We start from the raw sequence: 27,007 nt of genomic DNA on the forward strand, positions 1-27,007 counted from the left end.
AAAATTCAAACATAGGAATCATCCCGGTATTAATGAAGATAAAGTGATTTCATTCCATTGTAAACCTACATTACTGAAAGTCAGAACAAACCAGAAGTATGTTTTAAAAATCATTAATCCAGAGAAGCACTATATGTGTTTCTAAATATTGTATCTGTGCTATTGTTACAAAACAATGCAATCTTAAGATAGTTAGATTTGTATCAAACCTTGTTCTTTAGGTATAAGAAATTTTCCTTCCCTATTAATCTACTGAATGATTACATGGGATAATTCATATCTTATTTTTAAATATAAAATAAGAATTGGTTTACTGCTTCCAGGTAAATCATTCTAGGTAAGATCATGAGAAGAAAAAAAAAAATTTAGAAGATCATTCAAAGAATATTAAGAATCTAATTCTCGCCATGGAATTCCAGGGGTGAGTGAGGACAGGGATTATTTGTAATAACATGTAGCAGCTAGTTTTATGATGACAGTTTTAAGAATACCTTTTGCAAAACAAGACAGCTAAAATTTACTACAAATTGTCTGTTACATTACATGAATACATATTTGTATTTACAGTTCTCAAAGTTTATCGTCCTTGGTATTCTAACTTGTGTTACCACCTTTTGATTAATTACAGTTGAAAGAATGATAAAACAGATACAGACTGTAAATACATCTGAAGTGTTTTTCATACTGTCTTCCTATTGCACTCTCTCAACACAAATTAGCCTGAATTAAAATAGATAATTGCACTTTTACTTTTCTATCATTTTCAAAGGAATGAAACTGAAGTCACCACAGCACAAAAGTTAAATTTTAAGTAAAAACATAATGTCACTCTCTGTTGTTTTTCTCTTGAAGAGCCAATATTTCTTTTTCATAACCCACATGCAGACGAAAATGAAGAAAAATCAATCTTCAAAATGAGAATGGAAAAAGAGGTCACAAAGAAATTCAAGTTGTACAAAAAGTGAAAAGCTCTAAAAAGACAAATTCTAATTAACTATCAAAGTCAGCAGACAAATAACTAGAGAAGAAATTAACCTGAAATTGTTGCCTACATTTCTCATGTACAAATGGCACTGCATTGATAAATGGGCATAGTATTGGTCAGAAACACCTTTAAACTGATCAGAAGGAAAGGGTTCTCTTGTGTGTGTGTGTGTGTGTGTGTGTGTGTGTGTTTGATTACTTTTTTTTATATTGTCAGATTAAGATTAGCATGATAAGGTATGCTAAATAGAGAAATATGGAAAATAAGAAATAAGAGTTAACTCAGATTGAGCAAACTGAACTGGATACAGGAGAGTGAGCAGATAATGAACCAGCAACTTCTTCCACTGCTCTCTAGACACCTATCTCCCCCCTTCCCTAAGATAAAACAAACTCCCTGGGTGGGGAGGAATGATACATTAAACAGTTGAACAAACAGTTTGACAATGTCTACCTCTCCTTAATGCTCATTATTTTTCATCAGTTACTAATGAGAAATTGACTTCATTTCATGGAACTATTTCTCATAATAAATAATGAAAGGGCACTGTGTGAGTTTCTGTTGCTTTAAATAAAAACAGGTAGGGCTGTACAGAGTAACAAGAGACTTCTGTCACATTCACACACACAAACACACACACACACACACACACACACACACACACACCAATTATTATTTTGCTAGACAGAAGAACTCGTTTGCTCATTTGTTTCTGTTAATTTCAAACAACCATAAATTTCATTGATGAATCAATACAGAGCTTCAGATCAAAGTAGAGCAGATGTTTGGGAATAAAAGCAAATCACTGTCAGGAACCAGAGAGAAATCACACTCATAGGGTTATACAATCTATGAAAACAATGATTCTAATAACATGGGAGTCTTTCCAAACCTATCTGCTGGAGTATTTTAAATCAACAAAGAAACTTGTGAAGATTTAAATGCAGTAACAAAAGGTTACTTTGTAAATAGCCTATCAAACAGAAGGTAATATTTTGCCATTATAAAAATAAGCCACATTGACCATGTCCGGCAATTACTGTTGTCATAACTAAAATAAGCCTATCTAGTTGTGCCTAAATTCTGAAGTCATTGATATAGCTAATGTCCAAACATTTTAAAGTCAGCAAATTACTTCAGAGAAAAAAGAAATAACTCTTACCTACTACTAAATAATCAGCATCTTAGTCCATCTATAGAGGAAGAAACATCTACTTATCAATAATTAAGACAAATTAAGATGACATATATGAAAGTGTCCTACACATATAGTTATACAACAGATTCTATTTCCTTGCTTACTTTCTACATCCTTAAGCCATCAATCGGTTGTCTTACAGCATATTTATTTTTTTAAGTGTGTAAGTTTGTCTTTTATCTCTAAATAGATTGGATAATATGGATTATTTCATACATAGAAAAACATTCAAGATTTTAGTTCTGCCATGTCTCACATATACTACCAACAAACAATATGTTGTTAGTTCAAGAAAAATGTTATGTGGTAATATTAAGATGATTTGGGCTGCATAATAGAATACTCATCTAAATGATGTTTAAACAGTAGCTGTTACATTTACTACTACTACTACTACTACTACTACTAATAATAATAATAATAATAATAATACTTTCCCATAGGTATGACCCAGATTTCCACAACAGTCTCTTCTGTCACCTTTAGTTGCTCTACCACATCCTTCTTCATAGTTACAAAATGGCTGCAGTAGCACCAGGTACCATGTTTTCTGGCAAGAACACCCCCAACCTTCTTTTTATTTATTTTTTGTTTGTTTGTTTTTTTGTTTTATCAAGAATGAAAATCTTCCCCTGAAGTCTCTGGCAGTCTTTTCTTCTAACTCATTAACCAGAATCATGTCATATGGCTACTCCACCCACAAAGAAAATTAGGAAAAGCAATTCCCCAACATGAGAAATTCTGCCAACATGGAAGACAGGAGAATGACTAGTGGATAGATAACAACAATATCTACAACACTGCTCACTATGCATGATGCTAATTCAGTCACTTTTAATACTTTTAAATGAAGAAGATATAGCTGTAAAATATATTTAGGAAGGTGGACATGGTGATACAACCTAATAATCCCAGCTACATGAAAGTTTGACACATGAGCATTTCAAGTTCAAGGCCAACTTGGCCATTTAGCAAGATTCTGTCTCATTATCAAATTTAAAACAAGGGCTGGGAATATAGTTCAGTGCTTGCCTAGTACGTACAAGGTCCCGGCACAGGAAGCCAAAAAAAAAAAAAAAAAAAAAAAAGATATTTCAGAAAGAATAATTTTACTTCTGAGGTGTGGATATGAATGAATGAGACAAAACCTGGAAGAGTTCTAAGAACTATGACAGAGGAGTGACATTTCCTCTTCCTCATTCTTTGTGGGTTGGTTCATCATAAGCATGCTCTTCTAACATGGGTCCCTGTGCTTCAAGTCTTTCTTTTAGAACCTTTTTATTCAGTAAAACAGTCTTTTGATTTAAGTCCCATTTTTTTTTCAGCCCTAATGCCAGCATGATCTCTGGAGAGTAGCAATCTTTCTACTGCCAAAATATCAGTACAATACATGTTAATATAATCCTTTAAAAAGGAGACAAAGCCAGAAAATCTCATGCTTGTCCACTTATGTTTTTTTTCCCCAAAACTAATGGAAAATATTAAGAAGAAAATGAACTTCAAAAGTTCAGTGTTTTTTTCTCTGCAAATTACAGAGGAAAAAGGCACATTCCACAATATTGTCACTTTGCAATTTCTGGCCAAACCCCTGTAGTTTTCATCACGCATCATTTTTGTGATTAATGATGTGCACCCAGTTAATGGAAAACAGCAGATTAGGTTTCCACTAATAGTTTTGCAAGTTATGTATGTCGTCTGTCTGCCTCATTTGGTAACAACCTCACTGTTCACTAAGAAAGTAATGGATTTAATCCCAAAGCAGAACTTAGTTTTATGCATAAAAGACAGGTCAGATTTCCAGAGTGGAGAAAATCACCCTTTTAGAGGTGTACAGACCTTCAGTTATAATGTAACAGTGAGATGGTGCCTTGTAAGGACTTTTTTTTTCTTTTTTTTTTTTTTTTTTTTTTGCTTTCTACTTCGATTTAGCAACCAATTTTAAAAAACTTCAGTACTAACCTGAGGCCTATAAAAATATATGCCATGGCATCATGCAACCATGGCAAATAAAAAAAATGTCATATAATTTTATTAGTAGTATACTACACTGAAAAGACAACAATTGTTCGGAAGACACAGGTGAGAAATAGTTCGTTATATATGCAAGCATTACTGCATACTGTAAAAAATTAAATTTTCATTTGCTTGTTACGTTTGACTACTGAACATGTACAGTCAAGGGTATTCTTCTGCTTAAAGGTACCTGGAATGAAAACATAATCTGCCATTCTATGTGGCCAGCATTCTTACCCATTCATGAATTGAACTGGACATGAAGAACCGAAATTATTGGCAGAACAAACAGATTTCCATAAATTACATTAAAAAACAAAGGTAAAATATGAAATGCCAAATAATGAAACTCAGTGGGTCAATTTATTTATTAAGTTGTTCAGATTGTTCACAATCTGAAGCTAATTCATCCTGGTGAGTCTAATTAGATGTTCTATTAAAAAAATAGATGTTTTGGGGCTGGGGCCATAGCTCAGTGGTAGAGCACCTTTCTTGCATGTGTGAGGCCCTGGGTTCGATCCTTAGCACCACATAAAAATAAATAAAGAGATACTTTGTCTACCTACAACTAAAAAAAAAAAAATTTAAAAAAGATGTTTCATGAGTGTCTTATCTAAATCAATTTGTGGTCAATAATGTGTTTTGTTTTGTTTTCTTCATAACAAACTTATTTTATTTTTTAATTCTTTTCTTACTGAAAAAATATACAAATTTTTTGTATAAAATATTTCTAGGATCTTAAATGATTACTTGAGCAGGTTTGACCAGAGAGAGAGAAATTTGGAATAATAAATTTGTCCCTATGAAAGACAAGTCTAACTAGTACTTTGGTAGACATAAGGTAGTCCTTTTATCACACAAAAATAGAAATCAAACCACCATACTTCAATACAGAATTTCAAAAATGCCCTTTGATAACTTGTACTTAAAGCAAATGAGTTTCCCTTTAAATATAAAGAAGTAAAAAAATTCTACCAGGTTCTGCCTGTAAACCAGCACTTACCAAATACTTGACAGACAGATATTTGATATTGAAAGCTGCTGACAATGTATGGGAGGTTAATTTTTCATAGTATTTTCTAATAACAAAAATTTATTCATAAGTATAGTATATGTTATGCTGGTTGTTTATAATAATTGATACCTGTACAGGTACAACGAGGTATCTAAATGACTGAATCAATAAAAACAAGAACTAAGTAATTTATTGAGCACTAAGCACACAGCACATGTTTACTTTTACTGACTAAGTTTTGCAGGTTTAGCAAAAGAGGTAAAAGCAAAATAATCATTTAAGTAATTATCTATGGCTCAAATTTGAATCTTCAACAACAAGACATTTACCCATAAGTTCTACGTACTTAGTCATTTATTTCTTTAACATCTCCAACAATATCTTACTGGCTGGTTTGAAACTCATGCCGACACTTTTTGCACTGCTTGTCTAAATAGCCACAGGCACATATAATGTAGGGAGCTTAATCATGCAAAATGAGGCTGACCAAAAAAGTATTCATCCAGTTTGAGGGACTAAAACTCAACCTTAAAACTAACAGCATAATAAACTGTACCACAAAAGTCGATGACAGGGCTCTTTAAAGTTTTCAAATAAATAAAAATATATACATCATTTCTTAATCATGAAGGGAAATAAATTAATTGTTGGATTTATCAAAATATACTACCATATTGTCATTATTATTGTTTTTAAGGAACAGTTAACAGTTTGATTCCTAAAAGAACTATTAGCACATCAGGGCAAATACAGTGCTAAATATAGGTTATATGATCCAGAACCCACATTTGTAATAATATTGTTAAATTAACTCATTTCTTGAAGCTGTCCTTTGTTTTGTGGAGGCTAAATGTGTTGACAGTCTTATTCTGCTGAATCAGAGCTTCTTCCTGGTGTTATGTTGAGCTCCAATGACAGACTCTCATGAAATCAGTATACTGATAAAGCCATGTGGGGTGATCCAGTGATGACAGCCATCTACCCACTGAATTCAGAGATGGGCCCACTGATCCTTCAGCCAATGCTTTAGAAGCAGCTACACACATTCACACACAACCCCCCCACCAACCCACATACCATATATGTAGCCCTTAGGAAGCTGTGGGCCCTAAAATGCAGATGGCTCTCCCACACTAAAGAGAAACAGGAATAATGGAATTAACTATCCCTAATGAAAATCCATTGAAATCTCATCAAACACATAACTTGAAAATGAGAAGTTTAACTGGAACCATGCCTATGATATAAGAGATTTTTAATAAAATTAAAACATCAACTCAAGAAAAAACAAGTAAGACAAAGCCTTGTATTTTTCCTCTTCAGGAACAAAAACAAGCCTAACCTGAATAATTCATTTTTAAATAAGAAAAAAATAGAGCTATTTTTTACCTTATATACTGTTCACTCTTATAAAATATGCCATTACACAAATGAACTCTGATTAATTAGACTCTATAATAAATTACAAATAGGCAAGTCTTAAAAGTTTAAATATTGAAGTCTAACACGCACAAGAAAAATGAGCCTTTACAAAAGATAACTGTCTGTTTTCAGGCACTAAACCTCACAATAAAGTTCACTGAACCACTCTCCAAAAGAGTAGACAGACATTTTTTAAACCACATAAACTCAGTCACACGAACATAAAATAAGCATTGACACTATTCAGTGACTACTGCATCATACTCAGATTAAGTATTTCTGGAGGAAAAAATTCCAAAGATGTTGGGGGACAACTTATTGTTATTGTTGCTTTGCTTAGTTTAATATATTACATTTAACTGACAAAAATTTAAATAAATAACCATAATGCCTCCCCCTCAAGACAAACCTGAATAAAATAATATTTCATATTTATTTTCCAAATGTTATTTTCAGGAAATCAGGAAACCAGTTCAATCTATTTCAGTCAAATCAAAAGGCTATTTCTTCCTGAAAAAGTAACAGAAATACATCTGTCAATAAGCAGCTCTTTGCCAAGCAAATGACCAGTTTTGGACCTGAACCTACTTTCTTCCTTGTGTGGAAATATTTTCTCAATTTGAATGTTTTGCGCCAACTCATTCAAACTATTCATGAAGAAATAGTGTGGGAAGATGCAAAAGGGACAAACACCCTCTTACTATGCAGCCAGTATTTACATCTAAGTATTCCACATGTAATGCTATCCAAAAGATCAAAGCATAAAATAGAAAAGCACAGACAATTACCTGATACTCATTTGGCCAAAAGGTGCTCACTGCTAGCTCAGCCCGAAGCCACTCTCTTCCAGTGAATCCAGTCACATTCCAAATTGGATTAGCAAGAGGTCCTTTATTCACCCTCACTAATATGTTCAGAGTGCCAGGATTCAGCCCCTTCTGGCTGTACAACAGGTAGCTGAAGTCAATGCAGTGAGTGTCATTCTCCTTCATGGTGGGCAGCTGCAGCCTGGCTTTTTCTCCAGGGTCATGATCTGAAGAGTCCACTATCATATAGGAACCTGAAATGACATTACAGATAACAAAGTGAAACAGACCTATAAGCCAAGGGGAATATATAACAATGAAAGGATGCTAAACTATTCTGAATATCAAATTCAACTCCAATGACCAGGTCTCCAGAACAGAGTCATAGAAAGGCATTGATCAAGTAAGTAGACCATTGCATTGTTATTAAATAACATTTTTCAAAGTATGCAGCTGCATTAACTCATTTAGTTTCCATAGCAACATGTTAGTATCCTTATTTTACAAATGAGGAAATTGAGACACTATGAAAGACACAGACTAGACCAGGTAGAGCCTGGTTCAAATCCAGATCTTACTAAGAAAATTATCTCGTCTAATTAAGCAGAAGTTATTTTAATATTTAATAAATATTGACCTAATTGACATAGAGGGTACACCTTTCTTTTGCCCTACCCAGGATTATTGCAGGGAGATAGGCTAAGAGTGATAGCAATGGAATAATTTCTCATTTCTCATTCAAAGATCATTGTTTACCCATATTATGTGACCTTTTGCAATGAAGTAACCATTTGAATCTCAGTTCATGGAACAAGGATACTTTGTAGAGTTACTGTGAGCACTGATGTTAAAATTTTTTAGACAAGAATAGGGCTGGGCTGGGCAGTAGCAGAGTGCTTGCCTAGTATGTGTGAGGCACTGGGTTCAATTATCAGCATCACATATAAATAAATAAAGGTCCATTGATAACAAAAAAAAAAAGAAAGAAAAAAGAAAAAAATAGGGCATATAGTAAAGAGACTCATCACCACTGCTATTGGCCTCAGTTCTATAACATCCTTCTGTTATTCTGGGGTTGCAAGAAATGAAGTTTGAATAACTCATCTACTCCATTCAACTGAATGAAATTGAATTGAATTCCACTCAATTGGCTATCTAGCATGGGGAGGCATGAAGTGTAAAGAGTGCCACCTCAGAGAACACACAAAGATGTTCCACTGTAGGCAGAAGTCACATGGTGACTGAGAACAAAAATGGGATTTTGACACTAGGCTGCCATGTTAGTCCAAGAACCACTGCAGGAAAACAGCCAGTTATTCTCATGTCATGGATTTTAACAAAGACATGCATCACAAAGCATAAATATACCTGTTTATCATACATCAGGTAGAACACAATTTTTATTATGTTTCCCCCTAGCATATGATTTTAAGCATAATTAGGTATGGAGTTACAGAACCCAGGTTTGCAAGGGTTACCATTGACCCTCTCCTCCTAACATGTACAATTAATCAATCCTCTGTATTACCCCATTGAAAATGTAGTAAGTTTTGCCCAAGGTACATTAAAAGACTGCCAGTCTAAATAGCTGATTAACCCCTAATAACAGTTTCAAATCATGGCAGAGAAGAATTCCCATTGAGTGGTACTCAATGGTTCAGAGCATTTTTGAAGATTTTATATAACTCTTTACTATAGTCCCAAGCATAAAATGCACATACTACAATAATAGTAACTGATATTATTATTATTTACTTCAATTTCCCAGGTCTCAACTTCTCTTGTAAGCTAGAATTTCTTTCTTTGCCTCTTGATTTTCACAGATGGTACATTAATAGAATAAATGGTCCATGTAAATTTTTGGAGAAGATTGTATATTTTTAGACAGGATATCCTGGATCTTAACCCAACTGGTTATATTCATATTCTAAAGTCAACAGCTAAACCAGGTGCAGTGGTGCATACCTATAATCTGAGCAAGTTGAGAGGGTGAGACAGGAGGATCACAAGTTCATGGGTAGCCTTAGCAATTCATAGACACCCTAAGCAACTTAGTGAAACCCTATCACCAAAAAAAAAAAAAAAAAAAAAAATTAAAAGGCTGGGGATACAGCTCATCAGTATAGTGCACCTTCAACCCTTAGTATTCCCCAAAAAATTAATTAAACATTTAAAAATGTAAAGTCAGTAGCTAAGTTAATAAGATGTCATTGGGATTGACCATTGCAAAGTAGACTAATAACTGCTCTCAACTAAGACAATACCTGAGATCTTAGATAAATACTTTGGGGTATTGGGCCACAGCTCTTCACAAAACCATGTCTTTTTTCTCCACTGCTATAACAATTTGTTCAGTAACATATTATGGCAGCAATACATTTATATTATTTTTACAAATTTGTAATTATGTCTCTGATTACCAGTCTTTTTTTTTTTTTTTTAAAGATAGAGTGAGAGAGGGGGGGGGAGAGAGAGAGAGAGAGAGAGAGAGAGAGAGAGAGAGAGAGAAAATTTTTTTTAATATTTATTTTTTAGTTATTGGCGGACACAACATCTTTGTTTGTATGTGGTGCTGAGGATCGAACCCGGGCCGCATGCATGCCAGGCGAGCGCCCTACCGCTTGAGCCACATCCCCAGCCCCTGATTACCAGTCTTAAAGTAGTGATCTCTAAATGTTTTACTGGAGAAGGGAGACCATTAGAGTAGAATAAGGAGATAAAGGGAGGGAAAGTAGAGGAAAAGGAGGGTCTGGGAAATGAAATTTCATAATTTATGCTATAGACATGTATGAAAATGTCACAGTGAATCCCCCTGCTATGTATAAAACAATACATGATTTATTGATTCCCTAATACTTACTTTCTTTTATAATAAAATAAATTTTGGAGTAAAATATGCTTTGTGTCACATTTTACTTATACATTATGATATTTACCATAAAAACCATTCAGCAATTTTAAGCTAATAGCACTTTTAAGCTACAATAATTTTATTATTAAAGAAATGGGGAAAACAAACTATATTAATTGGTATGCTGTACCAATTTAATTATTAGAAAGACAAAAGACACAAAATTAAAGCATACCCAAACTATTTCAGAATTTCAAGGACATTCATGACAGGTTAACTAAAAAAAAAAAAAAAAAAAAAAAACAACAGTGCCAATAACTCATTCCTATAGAATGTGTCTGCTATAGGGTCTTATTTCAAAGCTGGCTGATATTGCTGTGGAATATAATGCATTTATTATTGCACAGTTTTGGAAAGGAAGAAGCACTAGCACCAAAAAGCCATCTCGGCCCTTCTGTCTAGTGACTTGATACAGTGGTACTTGGCACAGCTGTCTCCATGGAGGTAGCTGCCTGTTTGACTGGAGATTCCTCTCTGTCATCAAAAACATCAAGAACTCTGTTGTTATTACCAACTTCTTTTTTTTCTGCAGTCTCCCAGAATAACTGACCCTCAAACCTTATGGTCTGGAAATCCTACAATATGCACTTCTCCATTTTTTATGTTATCACTTAAGCTTATTTACAATTGTTCTGGTATCAGATAACTAATCTCTCAAATTTCTAATTAGAGTTCAGTAGTATTTAGTTGTGATTTGGCTATTCCAAAGGTTAATAATGAAACATCTGTGTTCACTCCAGATAATTTACTTAACATAATGACTTTAATGTGGCCTTACCAACATTCCTGACAGTCTTCAGCAATGAATTTTCTAATATATCATTCAGGATACTGGAGAAAAACATACATGCTTATTTTTTTTTAAGTCTAACTTTCTGAAAAGCATTTTGGCAATGAGAACCAAAAGCCTTGCACAAGGCCCTGCGTTTAATCCCCAGCACCCAAAGAAAACCAAAAAAGGGTGGGGGAAAAAAAAAACTTAAAGAAATGCATTTTCTCTGATCTGGCAATGCCAAGTCTACAAATGTGCAGTAAATAAATAATCATGCACAGTGCACAAAGATATGGCTAAAAAAGATGTTCATCTCAACATTACACTGTTTAAAATGGGAAAAAAGGGGGGGGTTGTATCTGAAATGAATAATAGGTAGTTTGCAAAACTTTTGTTAATAAGTTTGATGAATAAATATGAATTCATTTAGAATGCTGTTATTAAAAACATTTCACAGAAGATATTAACAATATAATTATATAAGTTAAAAATATTATAATCATTTATAAAATATATCTATCTATCTTAAATATATTTTATAAATGTGTATGTATTCCCAGACCTCCTCCACACACAAACATGCACATGTGATTGGAATAAAGAATATGTAACAAAATGTTAATTGTGTATTATGAGGGGGACACTAATTATTTTTGTTATTTTTCCTTATTTACTTGTTCTGAATGATTTATGATGACTATGCATTAGATTTGTACTTTTCTATTTTAAAAGAGATTAAAGGAATATTGTATTATATCAGAAAGATCAAGTGAAACTTGAGAAATATTAAGTAAATAAACTGGAGTTTTGGCCTTTTAAAAATAAATTTTCTTTACATCCTACAGATTAACAGCATCATGGCATTAAAACACACATACAGAGAATACAAAAATCGGTTCTTATTTCAATGCATGGAAAGACAAAGACAGAAAGTACTTACACTCAATGGCAACTCTGACTGCAGAGGATGGCCAAAGAAACAAGTCTCACATTCCTAAACATCCTACTCTCATCTACAGATGCAGAAGTATTGCCCTCTGAATTTATTCTGTTAGCAAATTTCTTATCTTTAAGCAAAGCTTCTAGGAATAACATCTACATGTGAAATATAATTAAGAGCTGAGAAAAAAGTGAAAAATAAATAGGTTTGTATACTTCATTCTTAAAACTCCTTTCTACCTGTATTTATACTTTTACTATATTAAAATACTCATTTTAATTACTGGGAATTGAACCCTTATCTCATGTGTACTAGACAAGCACTCTACTACTAAGCTATATCTCTTTTTATTTAGAGACACAGTCCAGCTAAATTCTCCCAGCTGGCCTTGACATTGTGACCTCCTGCTTCAGCCACTGGAGTACCTAGGATTTCAGGGGTATGCCACCATGCCTGGCTAACATAATATTTTCCTTAAGATATTTTTATTCACATCCACTGATGATGCCTTACAAACTAGAGAGAAACTTCTACTTCTCTGCTTTGCATTCACTCTGCATAATCCTGTTCAAAGGTACTTTGGTTATTTACATTTCATTTCTCTTCACAGACCACCTTCTCTAATCTCAACCCTCACTATTTTCTCCACATTCCAGGCCAGTTTTCTTTTTTGTAACTGACCTGCAGTTTCTGAATTTCTGATTATATATTTCTTAATTATATACCTCTTTTAAACAAACTTTAAGTAACTTATATGGTGATTATTTATAAGAGAACATCCTCCCTCAGAAAGATAGCCATGCTCTCTCAGCAACCACCTGATTTACTCAGAGATCAATCAGAAGAGAGAAGACACACAGTAAATTTAACAGTGAACATTTAATATAAAGAGTTATTACCTAAAAGTGAACAAACATGTTTAAATTTAAGAGATCTACTCTGCTTGGTTACACATGAGAAAATATGTAGGTCCTCAGTCAGTTGTTCCTTTGGACATAATCATTCCTTTCTGGACCATATAGTACCATCAAACGAAAGAATGTGTCAATCGAACATTTTTAAAGGTTAAAGGGTTAGAAATTTCCTTAAGCCTCACAACCTTTCTTAACCCTTCCCTCCACCACTCTGCCCTTTGTCCCACTGAGTCAAATTTTTCCTGAGCTCTTTCCCTTGGCTCCTCTCTAACTCTGCCTTTTGTGCTCTTTCTGTAAATTTAGAATACTCTTCCCTAGAAACACACACACCAAAAATTTAAGGAACTCACAGATCTAAGTTTAAGAATTCCTGCTGCAAGATTTCTCCAATATCTGTGAACCCAGCACTCTGCTATGGCTATTCAACCTGCGCAGCTTTTATGTTAGGTGGAACTGAAATGTTTTGAAAAGTAGTTGCTAAAAAGCAACTTGAGAGAGTATAATCAGAGTGGCATTACCCCACAATGCAAGGTAGTCTTTGTCCTATAGCCAATTTTGTAATCATCACTTGCCTTTTCAAAGGAACTGAGATTGCAATGAAAAAGGAAAGGTAAGGGGAAGGTAGCACAGCCTACAGTCCCTGGGAAATGCCTGGAGACAAAATTTCATACAAAGATTACAACCCATTGTCTGGGTAGGTTTCAGCCCTATTAATAATGGGGGCCAAGGCTAAAGGTTAGTAAAGAGTAAGTGTACAAGGCTTCCACATTTTCCATATAAATCAATATTCTATTCGTAAAGTCAAAACATTCTACTCAGTAGTCATATTATATCTGAAAGCACCAAAATTCTACTTTCACATACTAGAAGAACAACTAGGCCTTAATTTTGATTCAAAACTAATAACAATTATTAACCATTCAAGTGTTACCATAGTAATAATGGAAACTATGTCCGAATAAATAAATGGGAAGGAATGACCAATCAGAGAAGAACTCAGGCTGACTAAAGTTCATAACTGATTTCTCAGGTTCAAGGGTGAGCAGGTCACAGGAATGGCTCAACTAGCAACTAAAGCAGTGTCTTCATTCATTAAACTCTAAGAACCACTGCTGTTGCTGATCATAATATGTAAAATATCCACAGGTTGGGAATAATATATGCTCCACTGTTATTCAAATGGAAGCACATTTCTGTCTATAAAGAGGTTAAGAATTCAGGCTCTGATTGAGGAGAGACTTGAAGTAAGAGCCAGGCTCCTCCACTTACTACCTATACTAGGAGACAACCTCTCTTCTCTGTCATTTCACTGATGAAAATCTGGAGGCTGAGAAAAGATAAGTGTCTTGGATATAATAAAAGTACCGTTTGAGTGGATTGTTGTAGGGATTACAAGAAGTAGGAACTATCCAAGTAAAAACATGGGTTTTGTTTTGTTTTGTTTTGTTACTTTTTCACTTACAAAGTATTACCTAAACCAAGAATCTTCTTGTTTGTTTGGATTAATAGTCCCATATCAGAGGGCACAAAACAAGCAAAAGAAAGGAAAAGCAAAAGAGACAGAAAGCAAAAAAGGTAAGGAAAAAAAATCAAAGATTGAGTAGAAGCAAATTAAAAGAGCCCAACCCGGAGGAGAAAATGAGATAAAATTGTCTTACACTCTAAAGTGTGAGGTCTAGGAAGATACAAGGAAAGAGGGAAGATCTGGGTGGTGGACAGAGTGAGGCTATGTTCATCTTCTATCTCTTCTACAAGCTTCATCAATTACTCAAACAGAATAAAGAAACTGAGGTCCCAGGAAACACAGAAGGAAAAGAGAATAGTATAGTAACGTCACCTCCAATGTTGAGATCACTCCATTTGGCAACAAGATAATTATTCTCCTATTAAGTCAAGATTTTGATATAAATTTTAAAAGAAGACTGAGGGTTCCTTTAAAATCTTATGCCTCTGTTAATTTAAGGCAGCTCTTTTGGAATTAGTATTTCCTAATACTTACAGTATAATGGTGAATCATATCACTGTTCTCTGGGATCAATTATTCTACTTCCTGTGCTGCCAAGCCAGTTAATACTTAAAAAAGAAAAAAAAAAATACATGGAAAAAATGGCCTCAACATACCTTGTCAATTATGAAATGCCAGAAGGGCCAGTGGTGAGGAAATGAATAGCAAGCTAATACTTCTGTGGTTGTCAGCAAACAATTAATTCAACTTCCTCTCAGCAAGCACAATCACCCAAGGATATTCTTCCAACAAAACATTCCTTTTAAACATAACCAGAAAAGCTGCATGATCAAGTGACCTCCATTCCAACTGAGTTTTTTTTTTTTTTTTTGCCCAGGGAGCAAGTAAGGGTTTTATGTTAATGTTTTCATAAATGCTAACTTAAGGCTCAATGGGTGAACACAAACACTGAGAAATTGTAGACTTTTAGTTCCCACACTAACTTTTTAAGGCTTTCCTCTAGGGTGTACTGTAGAAACTAAAATAGAAAAGGGCTTCAGCCAAAACAAGTAGCAGTTGGATCTTGGACCAACAATCAAGCACAGGTGTCTCTGCACCCACTTTTCCCAAGGACGAATCTCTTTTATGAAAGAGAAGGGAGAACTTTGAATGATTTTTTATAAAAGAAAAATTGACTTCATATCTTTAGTCTATAGTTGAAGTTGAGATATGTTTTCAGGATTCATTAGTAATTATAAGCTAAATGGAAAATTGAGTCAAAGAAATAGGATCAAATTTACCTCTCTTGAGAAGAACTACAAGTAAGGCTATGACTCTGACATTTTCTCCTTCTGAACAGCAATATTATCAAGTGTCTCTAAGAACTGGTTGGGTAACTTTAAAAAGAAGAATTGCTTTGAACCCAATCCTACAAGCAGTGACTGAACTTGGTAATCACCATAAATTGATAGTGGGTAGTCTACTTAATGGTAACATATGTTCACCAGAAACAAATAACACAATCCTGTTGGCTACAGCAATTAACAGCATACCTAAGCACCGTAAGAATTAGACATATGACACCTGGAATCCCCACAAACCTGGAATATATCAACCTTTTAATGCTTATTTACCACCAACCACCAGCAAGAACTCCTAGGTTCCAGTTCATAATGATACAACATGCATTTTTGCCTTAATTCACCACTCCTGTTTTTGCTTGAAAGTTTTATATTATCATTTTCTCTCCTGGGAGTTTTCATCTTTCTCTATGTGTATTTATGTTCAATTATACACTTTTTAAAGTACAAATGTTACATTATTTATCTTTTATTAATATATAGACTATAGAGTTATCCAAACTCAGCAGTGAACTTCTTAAGGGCTATTACTTCCCATTAGGCTTTCTGCATGGTGATTTACACATGGAAGACACTCCAGCAATGGAGTTGATGAGGGGGGCTTATGTAAATTAATAAAGCACCTTAAATCAGTCCAATATCTTATTGAATTCATCCAGACTTCCATTGCAAAAGTTGCTAACTATGTGAAGTGCTAAATACAGAAGGATATCCAAAAAATCTGAGGTTTAAGTGGTGAAATCACTTGCTCAGGATTCAATCCAAATCTAGCACTAAAACAATTTTCTTTAGCAGCTACATGGTGTTGCCTATCAAAGAAAAGAAGTTTAATTAATGTTTCTAAATTGCATTGAAAGTGCTCTAACAAATGCCATTTTGGTCCTTTTCTTTCATGAGGCTTCTTCCACAAGCTTAATACATCACACAGGTATCAAAACAAAAAGAAATGTAGATGAAAATAATATTGTGGTAACCTGTATAAAGGCAGGTTGGCTATAAAGTCATATTAGGAGACACGTGATCTTATCGGGGTAAACCTGAAGAGCTCTCCGAGAAAGTGATGCTTGGGTTATGATCTGAAGAATCAAAGACAGTTATTAAAGAAAACAAGAAAAAGTACTTCTGGCAGAAGAAACTACTTTTGCAAAGGATCTGGGACAGGGCCAGGTATAATGCATACAGAGACTGTAAATCTAGCTGACCAGAAGAAAATCTGGGAATTGAGGATGGAGATTTAGAAAATACACAGACCTCTTTCCCCACATCCTCACCAATACTTATTATTGTTTGTCTTCATAATAGCTGCCATTCTGACTGGAGTGAGATGAAATCTTAGAGTAGTTCTGATTTGCATTTCTCTAATTTCTAGAAATGATGAGCATTTTTTCATATATTTGTTGATTGATTGTATATCATCTTCTGAGTGTCTGTTCAGGTCCTTGGCCCATTTATTGATTAGGTTATTGGTAGGACTGAAAATTGGTGCAGCCAATATCGAAAGCAGTATGAAGATTTCTTGGAAAATTGAGAATGAAACCACCATTTGACCCAGCTGTCCCTCTCCTTGATCTATACCCAAAGGACTTAAAAACAGCATACTACAGGGACACAGCCACATCAATGTTTATAGCAGCACAATTCACAATAGCTAAATTTTGTGGAACCAATCTAGATGCCCTTCAATAGATGAATGGATGAAAAAATGTGGCATAAATACACAATGGAATATTACTCAGCAATAAAAGAGAATAAAATCATGACATTTGCAGGTAAAAGGATGGAGTTAGAGAAGGTCATGCTAAGTGAAGTTAGCCAATCCAAAAAAACAAACAAATGCCGAATGTTTTCTTTGATATAAGGAGGCTGATTCATAGTGGGGTAGGGAGGGGGAGTGTGGGAGGAATAGACAAACTCTAGATAGGGCAGAGGAGTTGGAAGGGAAGGGAGTGGTATGGGGTTAGAAATGATGGTGGGATGTGATGGACATTATTATCTAAAGTACCTTATGAAGACATGAATTGGTGTGAATATACATTGTATACAACCAGAGATACGAAAAATAGTGCTCTATATGTGTAAGAAGAATTGTAATGCATTCCACTGTCATATATAAATAAAAAATTTAATAACACCCCCCCCCAAAAAAAAAAAAAGAATGTACGCAGACCAAGGGAGCTCTATCAGTAAAGGTGAGTAATTTTGTCTTTACCCTAAATTTTATAGGAAGGCACAGGAAAGATTTATACTGGAGGAGATGGAAGTTGACATTTACATTTTAGAGAATGACTCTGGCTACGATGTGGAGAATAGAAGTGACATGGGGAGAAGAGCAAAATGGATAAGGGAAACCAGATAGAAAATAACAGTAGCACATAGGTAGGGAAAAATTACATTTAGTTATGGGAGTAGATGGTGGAGATGATGATGCAGCCATCAAAGACCTATACAGGAGGTAAAAACAGAAAAACTGGTGATGCATGAGATATATAAGTGTAGAAACAAGTATCCAGAATGTACAACTGTATTTCTGGCTCATATATCCAAATATATATTGTTGCTATTCTTTGCATCATGTATACTGGATGCAGGACAAGTCTAGGTGAAAGGTCAGGTCAGTTCAAGTTCTTTAAAGTAAATAGCAGAATCCACTGTATTTTTGCCAGAGATGAAACCTAATTAAAAGATATTAAAAAGAGCAGCAAATGATCAAATGCACTTCAATACTCCTCCAATGGAGACACACTGCTGGTTGTAGACAATCCCAGGTTGGTTCCTACACTTTGCTGCTCCTACAGATGAAATATCATAAGCTTCATCATCTGATGATCACAATGAAAAACTGTTTGAATCAATGCCATCATAATGTTTAGTATTTTTCATTAATAGTGATTTCTATCCTCTTCATTTATCAATAAATTCAACAGTGTATCCCAAAGTGAAAAAAAATAAATCTACTTAATGAAAATTCTTCTCTGGGTGTTAAGATGCACACATCTAGGCCTCCATTCCTACAGGAAAAACTCCTTATGATGCCTCTTGTCACTATTCATTAGCTTCCTAATCAAATTCTTGTAAGTGGTCTGAATGGTGGAGATATGATGGTTTGTGGGTATCCTACCTTGAAGAAGGGCTGAAAAGTTGAGTTTTTTTAGTTCCTTATTAAGTCATAAGAATTCATACAGCAAGAAATTTACCAAATAAAGAAAAGATCACCAAAAAGAATAGCAAATACTATCTAAGGAAAGAGGTGCATTAATTTTGCTGAGACAACCAAGAGAAGATATCAAGTAAAGGTTCATGTATGAATCTTTCTCAAAGGAAAGATCTTCACTATAAACATTTGTGAATCATCCACATGTGTATTTTATAAATACATAAATCCCAGAGAGCAATCATGTAATTTTCTTTTTAAATTTTTTCAGAAGAATCTTATCAAATTAATGCTGGACTATATATTTCTATGGAACTCGGAATATAGCAATCTGATTCCAAACTTTTTTGCAACTTCAAATGACAGAACTGCTACAGAGAGCAAAGAAATGAAATTTTATTTTTAACCTCTAACTTACACAACTAGCTTTTATAACTAAGAATTTTCTTACAAATTTTTAACAAAATGTTACTCTAATACTGATTAACAATTTGAGTAACTTCCAAGACCCCACAACAGGTTCTGTCTGCAGCTGAATAAAAACCATTTAATCTTGTCCTCATAAGCACGCAAAACAAGTTTGGCCATGAAAAACACATTCACCTCTTGACCCTCAGGAAACACATCTTGAATCTAAACACCCATCTTCTGATTTATTTCTTTCAAATACAAAACCAAAATTCCCTGTTGAGCGTGTTGTGCATTTATCCTGATCAGCATTCAATTTAAAGACAATGTGTTCTGGGGAAGAAAAAAATTGACAAGACACTACAACAGACATTTGTATCTGGAGAGGCAAAATTGGAACTAATTGTGATTGAAATACAACTGTGATTATCCTCTCCATGGTAGCTTTGGCTTAAAATTGCTTCCCAGAACACAGAAAAGAACGAAAATATCCTACTATACCTAAGAAATGAAAACAAGTATATAAATGAGAATCTAACAAAGAACTTCATGGTGATAAATTGCTTCAGACAAACTTCCTGCTGGGCTTCCAGGAAGGTCTGGAGTCTAAGAACTTCGTTAGATTTAGAAAGGGTCTCCTGAGGAGCACTGGGCATGCCACAGGAATGGGTAAAAATGGCCCCAGGAATAAGTCAGGTGTGATAGAATGAGGGTAAAGCATTATTCATAGTTCTAGTAGCCCAGGATAAATATTAGGATTAAAATCAAAATATCAAGATTACTACCATCATTGACCTCCAAAACAGAACCTGAAAAGAGTGGTAGAAATGCAAGTCTTCAAGGAGCAGAGCAAAAAGGAAGATGCAGGAGACTGCAAAACCTAATTGTTTAACAAACTTAATAGATTTGTTTAGATGACCTTCAAGAAGGATCGATTTGTCCAGTAGCTAGAACTGCCTCCTAAAATAAGTCATTTTGTCTCAGTACAAACTACTTCTTGACTCTCTATCAGATTTGTAAAATTGGCTAAGAGTTCATTGGTCCAAACTATCAGAGGCAACCCGTATGGCTGCTAAGATAAACATGGCAACCAGATAGGTTTCAAGACTTCTTCTGGTGATGAGCGTTTCTTTCAGACACCAGTCCCAGGACATTAATTTTGGTATGGAATCCCCCTCATTCTAGCAGACCCAACAATTAGAAAGCACTAATACTTTTACCTTTAAAACCTCCAAATGTGCAAGAAAGCATGCTCTGTTAATTCCTTGTGGGCCTGAAACAATTTTAGTGTAAACTCCTGATTCAGTGTTTCTCAAATACAAGTAAACTACCCATCTTTGAAAAAGAAAACTTTCTCATTGACTTCAGCATTTTCTTAAACTCTGCACAGATAAATACCCTGAGTTTTAACTTGTTTTTCTGAACATTTCTTGTAAAGATTCAGAATTCCTCCCCTAAAAATGAGTGAGGAGCCATCACTATTTTGCATGGTTTCTCTTTGCCTGAAGCTTTAGAACTTGATGCTGGAAAGGATTTGTAAAGTAAAAACTAAACGACTGTGTTTCCTTTTCAATTTGTTTACAAAGAAACTGAGCATCTAATTTGAAGGTCAACTGGAACAGTAATATAAGATTTACTAGCTGGAAAATTCAGGTTTATTTGCCATAAACTTTATTTTATAATCACATTTGCATTCATACAGCTCAGGCGTCTTTTGTTCCCCTTGTTTATAACTCATTTATGTAATTATTTCAGAAGAGGTCACCTTAAAACTATTTGTGAAACAATGGAATGTACACAAATATACAAAAACCAAGTAACAAATTATTAGTACTATGAAGATGGCTTCTACTTGGGACTAAGCCCTAATTTTCCAAAAATGCATATTCTATTTCTCTCAAAGCCTAAAAGCAAATTCAAATAAAATTTTCAGTGGAGATGGTCAACTGTGATTGTCTGCTAAACCATAACCATGAAGTAACACCATCCCCAGGTTATTTATCTTCATACTGAAACTGAATATAATTAAGTCAAAAAAGCAAATACCCCCCTGCCCAACATCACTTTGTGTTCTTTCAGTGCCTATATATTAGGATTTGAGCAGGTAATCATAAATTGTATCAAGATATATTATAAATTGTAAGTTGATCCCCACATTTCGAATAAAGTAAAAAAACAGAATTGTGAATGAAATTGAAATGGTAGAGCCAAAGGACAAAAAGTGTTATAAGTTCAAAGCAAACTTCTAAAAACCTTCTTTAAAAAACAAAATGAAACAAAAACAAAAGATTCCTTCTAGCAACTTTTCAATAAAAACTTATAAATAAAATTATCTTCCTTATTCTGAAAAGGCAATGGTACAAAATCTTACATCAACTACAGATTTCATTGGCGAAAATTCACAAATATTCTTTTTTAAATCAGTAGTGAGCAAAAGATGTCCCTATCTATTTCATTCTGTTTTAGACATCTGGGATAGTGCAATAAGAAAGATAATATGAATGTCTATATAAAAACAAAATACAATCAATAAGAGTAATGCAAGGTTTCTAGCACTTACAGACTAAAAATAAAAGTTAAATTAAGAAAACAGAAGCCAACTTGATAAAATGGCAATTCACATAGGTTAACTATATAGTGCAGTAAAGTTCTATTAACAATCTCCCTTAGAATAAAGAATTTTAAATAGAAATTCAGTTAGTTACGTATTTTACTCAAAAACATAAATTGTGTGAAAGCAGTCATGCTTTCATTTTTATCTGCTTAAGAAAATATACAAAGGCAAAGTTCTTATTTGTCCCAAGTACTGTTGAAATAAACAGGAGAGACTGTAAGCTAAGAAACATCTGCAGTTTTTTTCTATTTTTCTCAGCATGTAACTTAGAGAAACTCTGAAGTCAGATTAACCTTGGTTCCAATCCTGGTACCATCACTTAAAAGTTAAATGATTTTCATAAGTCAATTCTTTTTTATATAGAGTTGGAATCTATTTATACAAAAAGAGAGAATACGACCTGCCAGTTAGGGATGTGGAGAGGCATACATGGACTAGGTTATCCCTTCAGATGTTTCAAGTACTGCATACAAAATACAATGAAAACAGATAAATTTTCCCTGTTTCAGTTTCTAAGGTCTCAAAAATACTGCCTCTCTTCTCACCCAAAGGAAGCTCAACTCCTCCATTCTAAAGTGAACCAAGAGCACCTGACCAACAGTGCCAAGGTAAATGTGTTTCTTATGCCATTGTCTGCATCCACTAATATTGCTTCCTCTCAGAAACTCTCCCATCCCCACAAACAATGAAATGGCATCTTTCAAAGGCCAGCTCAAATCATGTCAGGATCCTTATGCTGAATTCAATTAACTTTTAGAAATCTTCATTTCCCAAAATAGTGTAAAATGTATGCAGTCAGATTCAATAAAATGAAGCTGTGACTACCAGTCCTTCATCCATTCTATCTAATCACCCCTTATTACCAAGGAGATCTTTATGTGTACTATTAAACTTTCGTTATGCCTCTGGGGACAGGAGAAAAAAAAAAAAAAAAAAGAAGGGAAATGTTTTTAAATCAATCTGGAAAGGCAAAACTGTGTTGTTTTATTTAATAAAGGATAAAAGTTACCCAGGGAAACAGAAAAAAAATTGAAAGTAGGTCTCGAAATCTAAGTCAAGTAATTTTAATTTTTTCTTTTCTTTTCTTTGCCAATAGACAAAATTGGAGCAACTACTATAGGAAGTAAAATTTTAGAGTCAGATAAAACGGGATTTCTAGAAAGTTTCCCTACTTGTAATAATATGATCCTATACAGAGATGGATACACAGATACATAAAAACACATATATTTGAATCTATGCTTCTATATATGCTTCCTGTTGGAATGACACCAAAGAGAATTCAACCTTTAAGTATGAGCAAGAAAGATGTAATTTTGTTTCCATTACATACATGAAACATTCAACTTTGAGACTGGCACTGAGTAAGCATTGAATAAATAATAGCTGTTCTCATCCTGCTATCTATTGTTTAATTATTCCGGGTGTGTTTACTGTCTCCTCCACAAGACAAGTCATTTTGCTGACGGCAAAACCCTATACTACTTCAAACTACAGTGTCTAACATTGTACTGAAGAAGGGGTCAGGAATCAATAAGTATCAGCTAATTGAATCACTGACATTTGAGAAAATCCCAACATCTGAAACACAAATAATTAAGTTATGATGTGAAGCTCAGCCTCAGGAGAAGCAGGAATGTTTTCCAATTTACTTCTCTTCCAACACTGTTCAGGATTCCTCTGTAGTACATAATTCAGACTCCAGAGATAATACTGTGTGCTAATCACCATGCATGGAGATGTACTGCATACATTTCTATCCCTCCTCCCTGATGTGTCTTGTACCATGAAGCTGTTTAAAACATTCTTGCCTGATATACAAGAGGTTCTGAGATAATCAACTTAAATGTATAAGCCTTATTTCTATTAGAATTAAATATATCTAATCATCAAAATGGAAATAATTTTCTCTAACTACAAAAGAAAGCAGTAGGTATTTTTAAATACTATATCTGTATTTCAAATTATGTTTTAAAAGTATGTGGATTTCACACAGTAAAGGTTTAATTTTAACTTGCAAAAAAAAAAAGAATCTATTACCTTGGCATATTATCTACTGTTTGAAAAATTTTCCAATGAATAACAAACAGAACTGGCATCTTCTCTGTTATGCTCTGAATGTGGCCACAATCTCACAGGATTCTGGGGTCTTTAGGCATCAGGGAGATCATTTGATTTTGCCATGTATACATTTTATAGTTTAAAAATCATAAAAAGATTGAATTTAAGTGATATATGGCAAATATCTCAAACATTCAAGGAAACAAGAAAAAAGAAACATGAAAATTGAGAAGCAGGCTTTTATTTTTGTTTGAGCATAATCATGTCATTTTAAAGTTTAAATTTTTAGCCAACTTTTTATAGTTCCTAAACTTTAACAAATTTAAATTTAAACTTTAACAAATTTCCTAATTGTGACTAACAGATACTGGAAGGGAAGTTCCAATTTGAAACATTTTATAAATTATATGAAATGAAATTGCTTTTTCTTTTCAATTGCCTGAAATATTAATACAGTTCAGCCTTCTCTGTAAATAGGCAGACCTTAGAGAAAGACAAAACACAAAGTTTATCATTGTTCCCTATGATGCAACTGAAGTAAGGACAACAAAGTCTAATTGCTGGTACCACCCTTACCAAGTCTATGAGCTTCAACAAATTATTTCCCTTTATGAAGCACAGGTACTTCATCTGTCAAACAGGGATGAGATAGCCAGCCTCAAAGGATTGCCATGAGGAATATATTAGAAAACACCAGCACAGCACTTAGCTTGAGATCTGACACACAGTAAATGCACAACTAATAAAAATCCCATGCTTGCTCTCATTTAACATTAGTTTGATTATGTGCATCAAACTAATTTTAAATGATAAAACTGACCTTCAAACACAAATACAGTAAACAAGGTTCCTAACAAGGCTACCTCACTAGAAACAGTACTAATATTTTAATCACTATTTTAATCTTTTATCTGTAATGGCATAAGGAATTGCAGCCATTGCTTAACAAGCTTGATGGAACAAGTGGGAGGAATGGGAAAGAAGTGAAAAGAGGGCCCTGTAAACCATGTGGCTGTCTGCTCCTCAGAGGCCTCTGGGTTTGCCTCCTTTAGACAATCACATCCTGTGAGACAGTCCATAAACCTCCTCTCTCCTCAAGGTGGTACAGACACATGTTGCTGTGCGGGCAGCTGAAAGAATTGACAAAATTCATTGCATAGTTGGAATTTACCATTTCTGGTTGATCTCTAACTTAATGAAACTAGACATAAATTTATAGTAAAAAAAACGATCAATATAATATGTTCAGATCTGTGTGCTTATCCATTTTTAAGGAGCAGAAAAGTCCACCCTATACCAGGGGACTTTCAGTTTCCATTTAATCTGTAAATTGATCTATGAGGAGGAGAGGGACAGTAGGGGCATACAAAGCAATCTTGTTACTTTCCTCACATAATATACAGTTTGTTTGTTTTTTTTAAAAAAAGAAATTATCATTTCACCATTAAAAATTGACTTTTTGAACTATATTATTTGGAAATAAACTTATTAAGAAATCTGAGTTTTACTAAGAATTTTTATTAATTTATAACATTTCACTTTCTACATTACTTTACAACTAAAATTTAAAAGTCCCAAAACAACATTAAAACATAATATTCCATAAATTTGCAATAGTAATAGGCTGATTTCATTTTAGCTCAAAATATTTCTTTTAAGGTTTTAAAATCTGTGTCAGACATATAGTATTTATTGGAATTAAATCATATTAATGACCTGAAGAATTTGACAAAAAAAAAATCTTAACACATAGCTCTCAAGTATAAATCATCTATTGTAGCTTTCACAAAACACATATACTTTGATAAAAATCTGTGAAGAATAATATTATTGAGAAGTCCCCATAACATTATTGGTATTATGAAACCATGAAATGAACCTGCATTATAACCAAATATGTAATTATTTATATAATTTGAAAATAAATTTTCTACTCAGCATATAAAAGAGAATATAATATTAACGAATCTGATTAAGTCAAGCTCCTAAATATAAAAATCTGGCAGAATAGATTACTTTAGTCAAATTGCTGAGAGCCATAGCCAAGTAGGAATGATGCATGGCAATTTCCTTGTCAGCCTACCCAATGTTGCTTAGAGGGAGGACTCTCCATTGTGGAAATGGGCTTGCCTTGGACCCAGGTCATTTGCAGTGACATTGCATGAATGTTTGAGAGTTTTGATTTGAAAGGTGACCTTGCTCAGGGATTAGGGCGGATCCAGGTTTAGGGTGGTTCTGGGTTTAGGGTGGATCCTGCTGGGAATAGGGCGTATACTGCTGCCTCTGGCGCCCACTCCTTGAGTTCCCATTGAGTTCTTGCGGGATTCAGAGGGTATTCAGAGCCTGGTGGAGGGTGGATTTTCCCAGAATGTGCGTGTAGAGTGCCGGTGATAGTTCGGAAATAAAGAGTTGCTGTTTGAATCTACAAGGCTTTTGTGGTGGCTCCATTATTTTGTGCCCAGCCAGACTGCGGCATCAAATAATGATGGAGACTTTTAAATCCAGTTTTCAATTTAATACCCATCATCTATAGGCTAAAGAAGAAATATCTTCCTTTGGCAAATAAAATAACTATTAGATATATTAAGACAATTTATCATAGCTATAATAACAACATAACCATTCCTCAAATCTTTAAAACTATTGAAATTAAGACCTATGTTTTTGCATTTTATTCACATTAAATATTACATTCATAACAATCTAGAATATATTTTTTCTAAGAAGCACAAACTAAGTACACATTTGTGAACTGAAATATTTCAATTTATTGTGCTTACAAATATACAATCAATTTTTATTTTCTCCTATTTCTCTTATATGCTAAGATATGAGAACTTTATTAGATATATAATCCTAACAAACTTAGGAGAATGCTTTTCAGATAATTATTAATTATTTTTAGGTATGTTTTTGATAGTCATGCATGAAAACTTAGAAGCTCTATAACAATTTGCTTAACTTCTAAGTTGGAGGTAAAGCAAGTCAACTT

At 34.0% G+C, this 27,007-nt stretch overlaps 1 protein-coding gene across 8 annotated transcripts in view; it reads right to left on the minus strand.

The window, feature by feature from the left end:
* Positions 1-27,007, minus strand: part of PTPRK (protein tyrosine phosphatase receptor type K) — a 572,160-nt gene that overhangs the window by 371,214 nt on the left and 173,939 nt on the right. For all 8 annotated transcript variants that reach the window (XM_081294494.1, XM_081294493.1, XM_081294498.1 and 5 more), the window contains exon 3: positions 7,422-7,693. In XM_081294494.1, coding sequence (XP_081150620.1) covers positions 7,422-7,693 — 272 coding nt within the window. The remainder of the gene's footprint in view (positions 1-7,421; positions 7,694-27,007) is intronic.

Source organism: Spermophilus citellus (genome assembly GCF_964194105.1).
Source record: "Spermophilus citellus genome assembly, chromosome: 5".
NCBI classification, from domain to species: domain Eukaryota; kingdom Metazoa; phylum Chordata; class Mammalia; order Rodentia; family Sciuridae; genus Spermophilus; species Spermophilus citellus.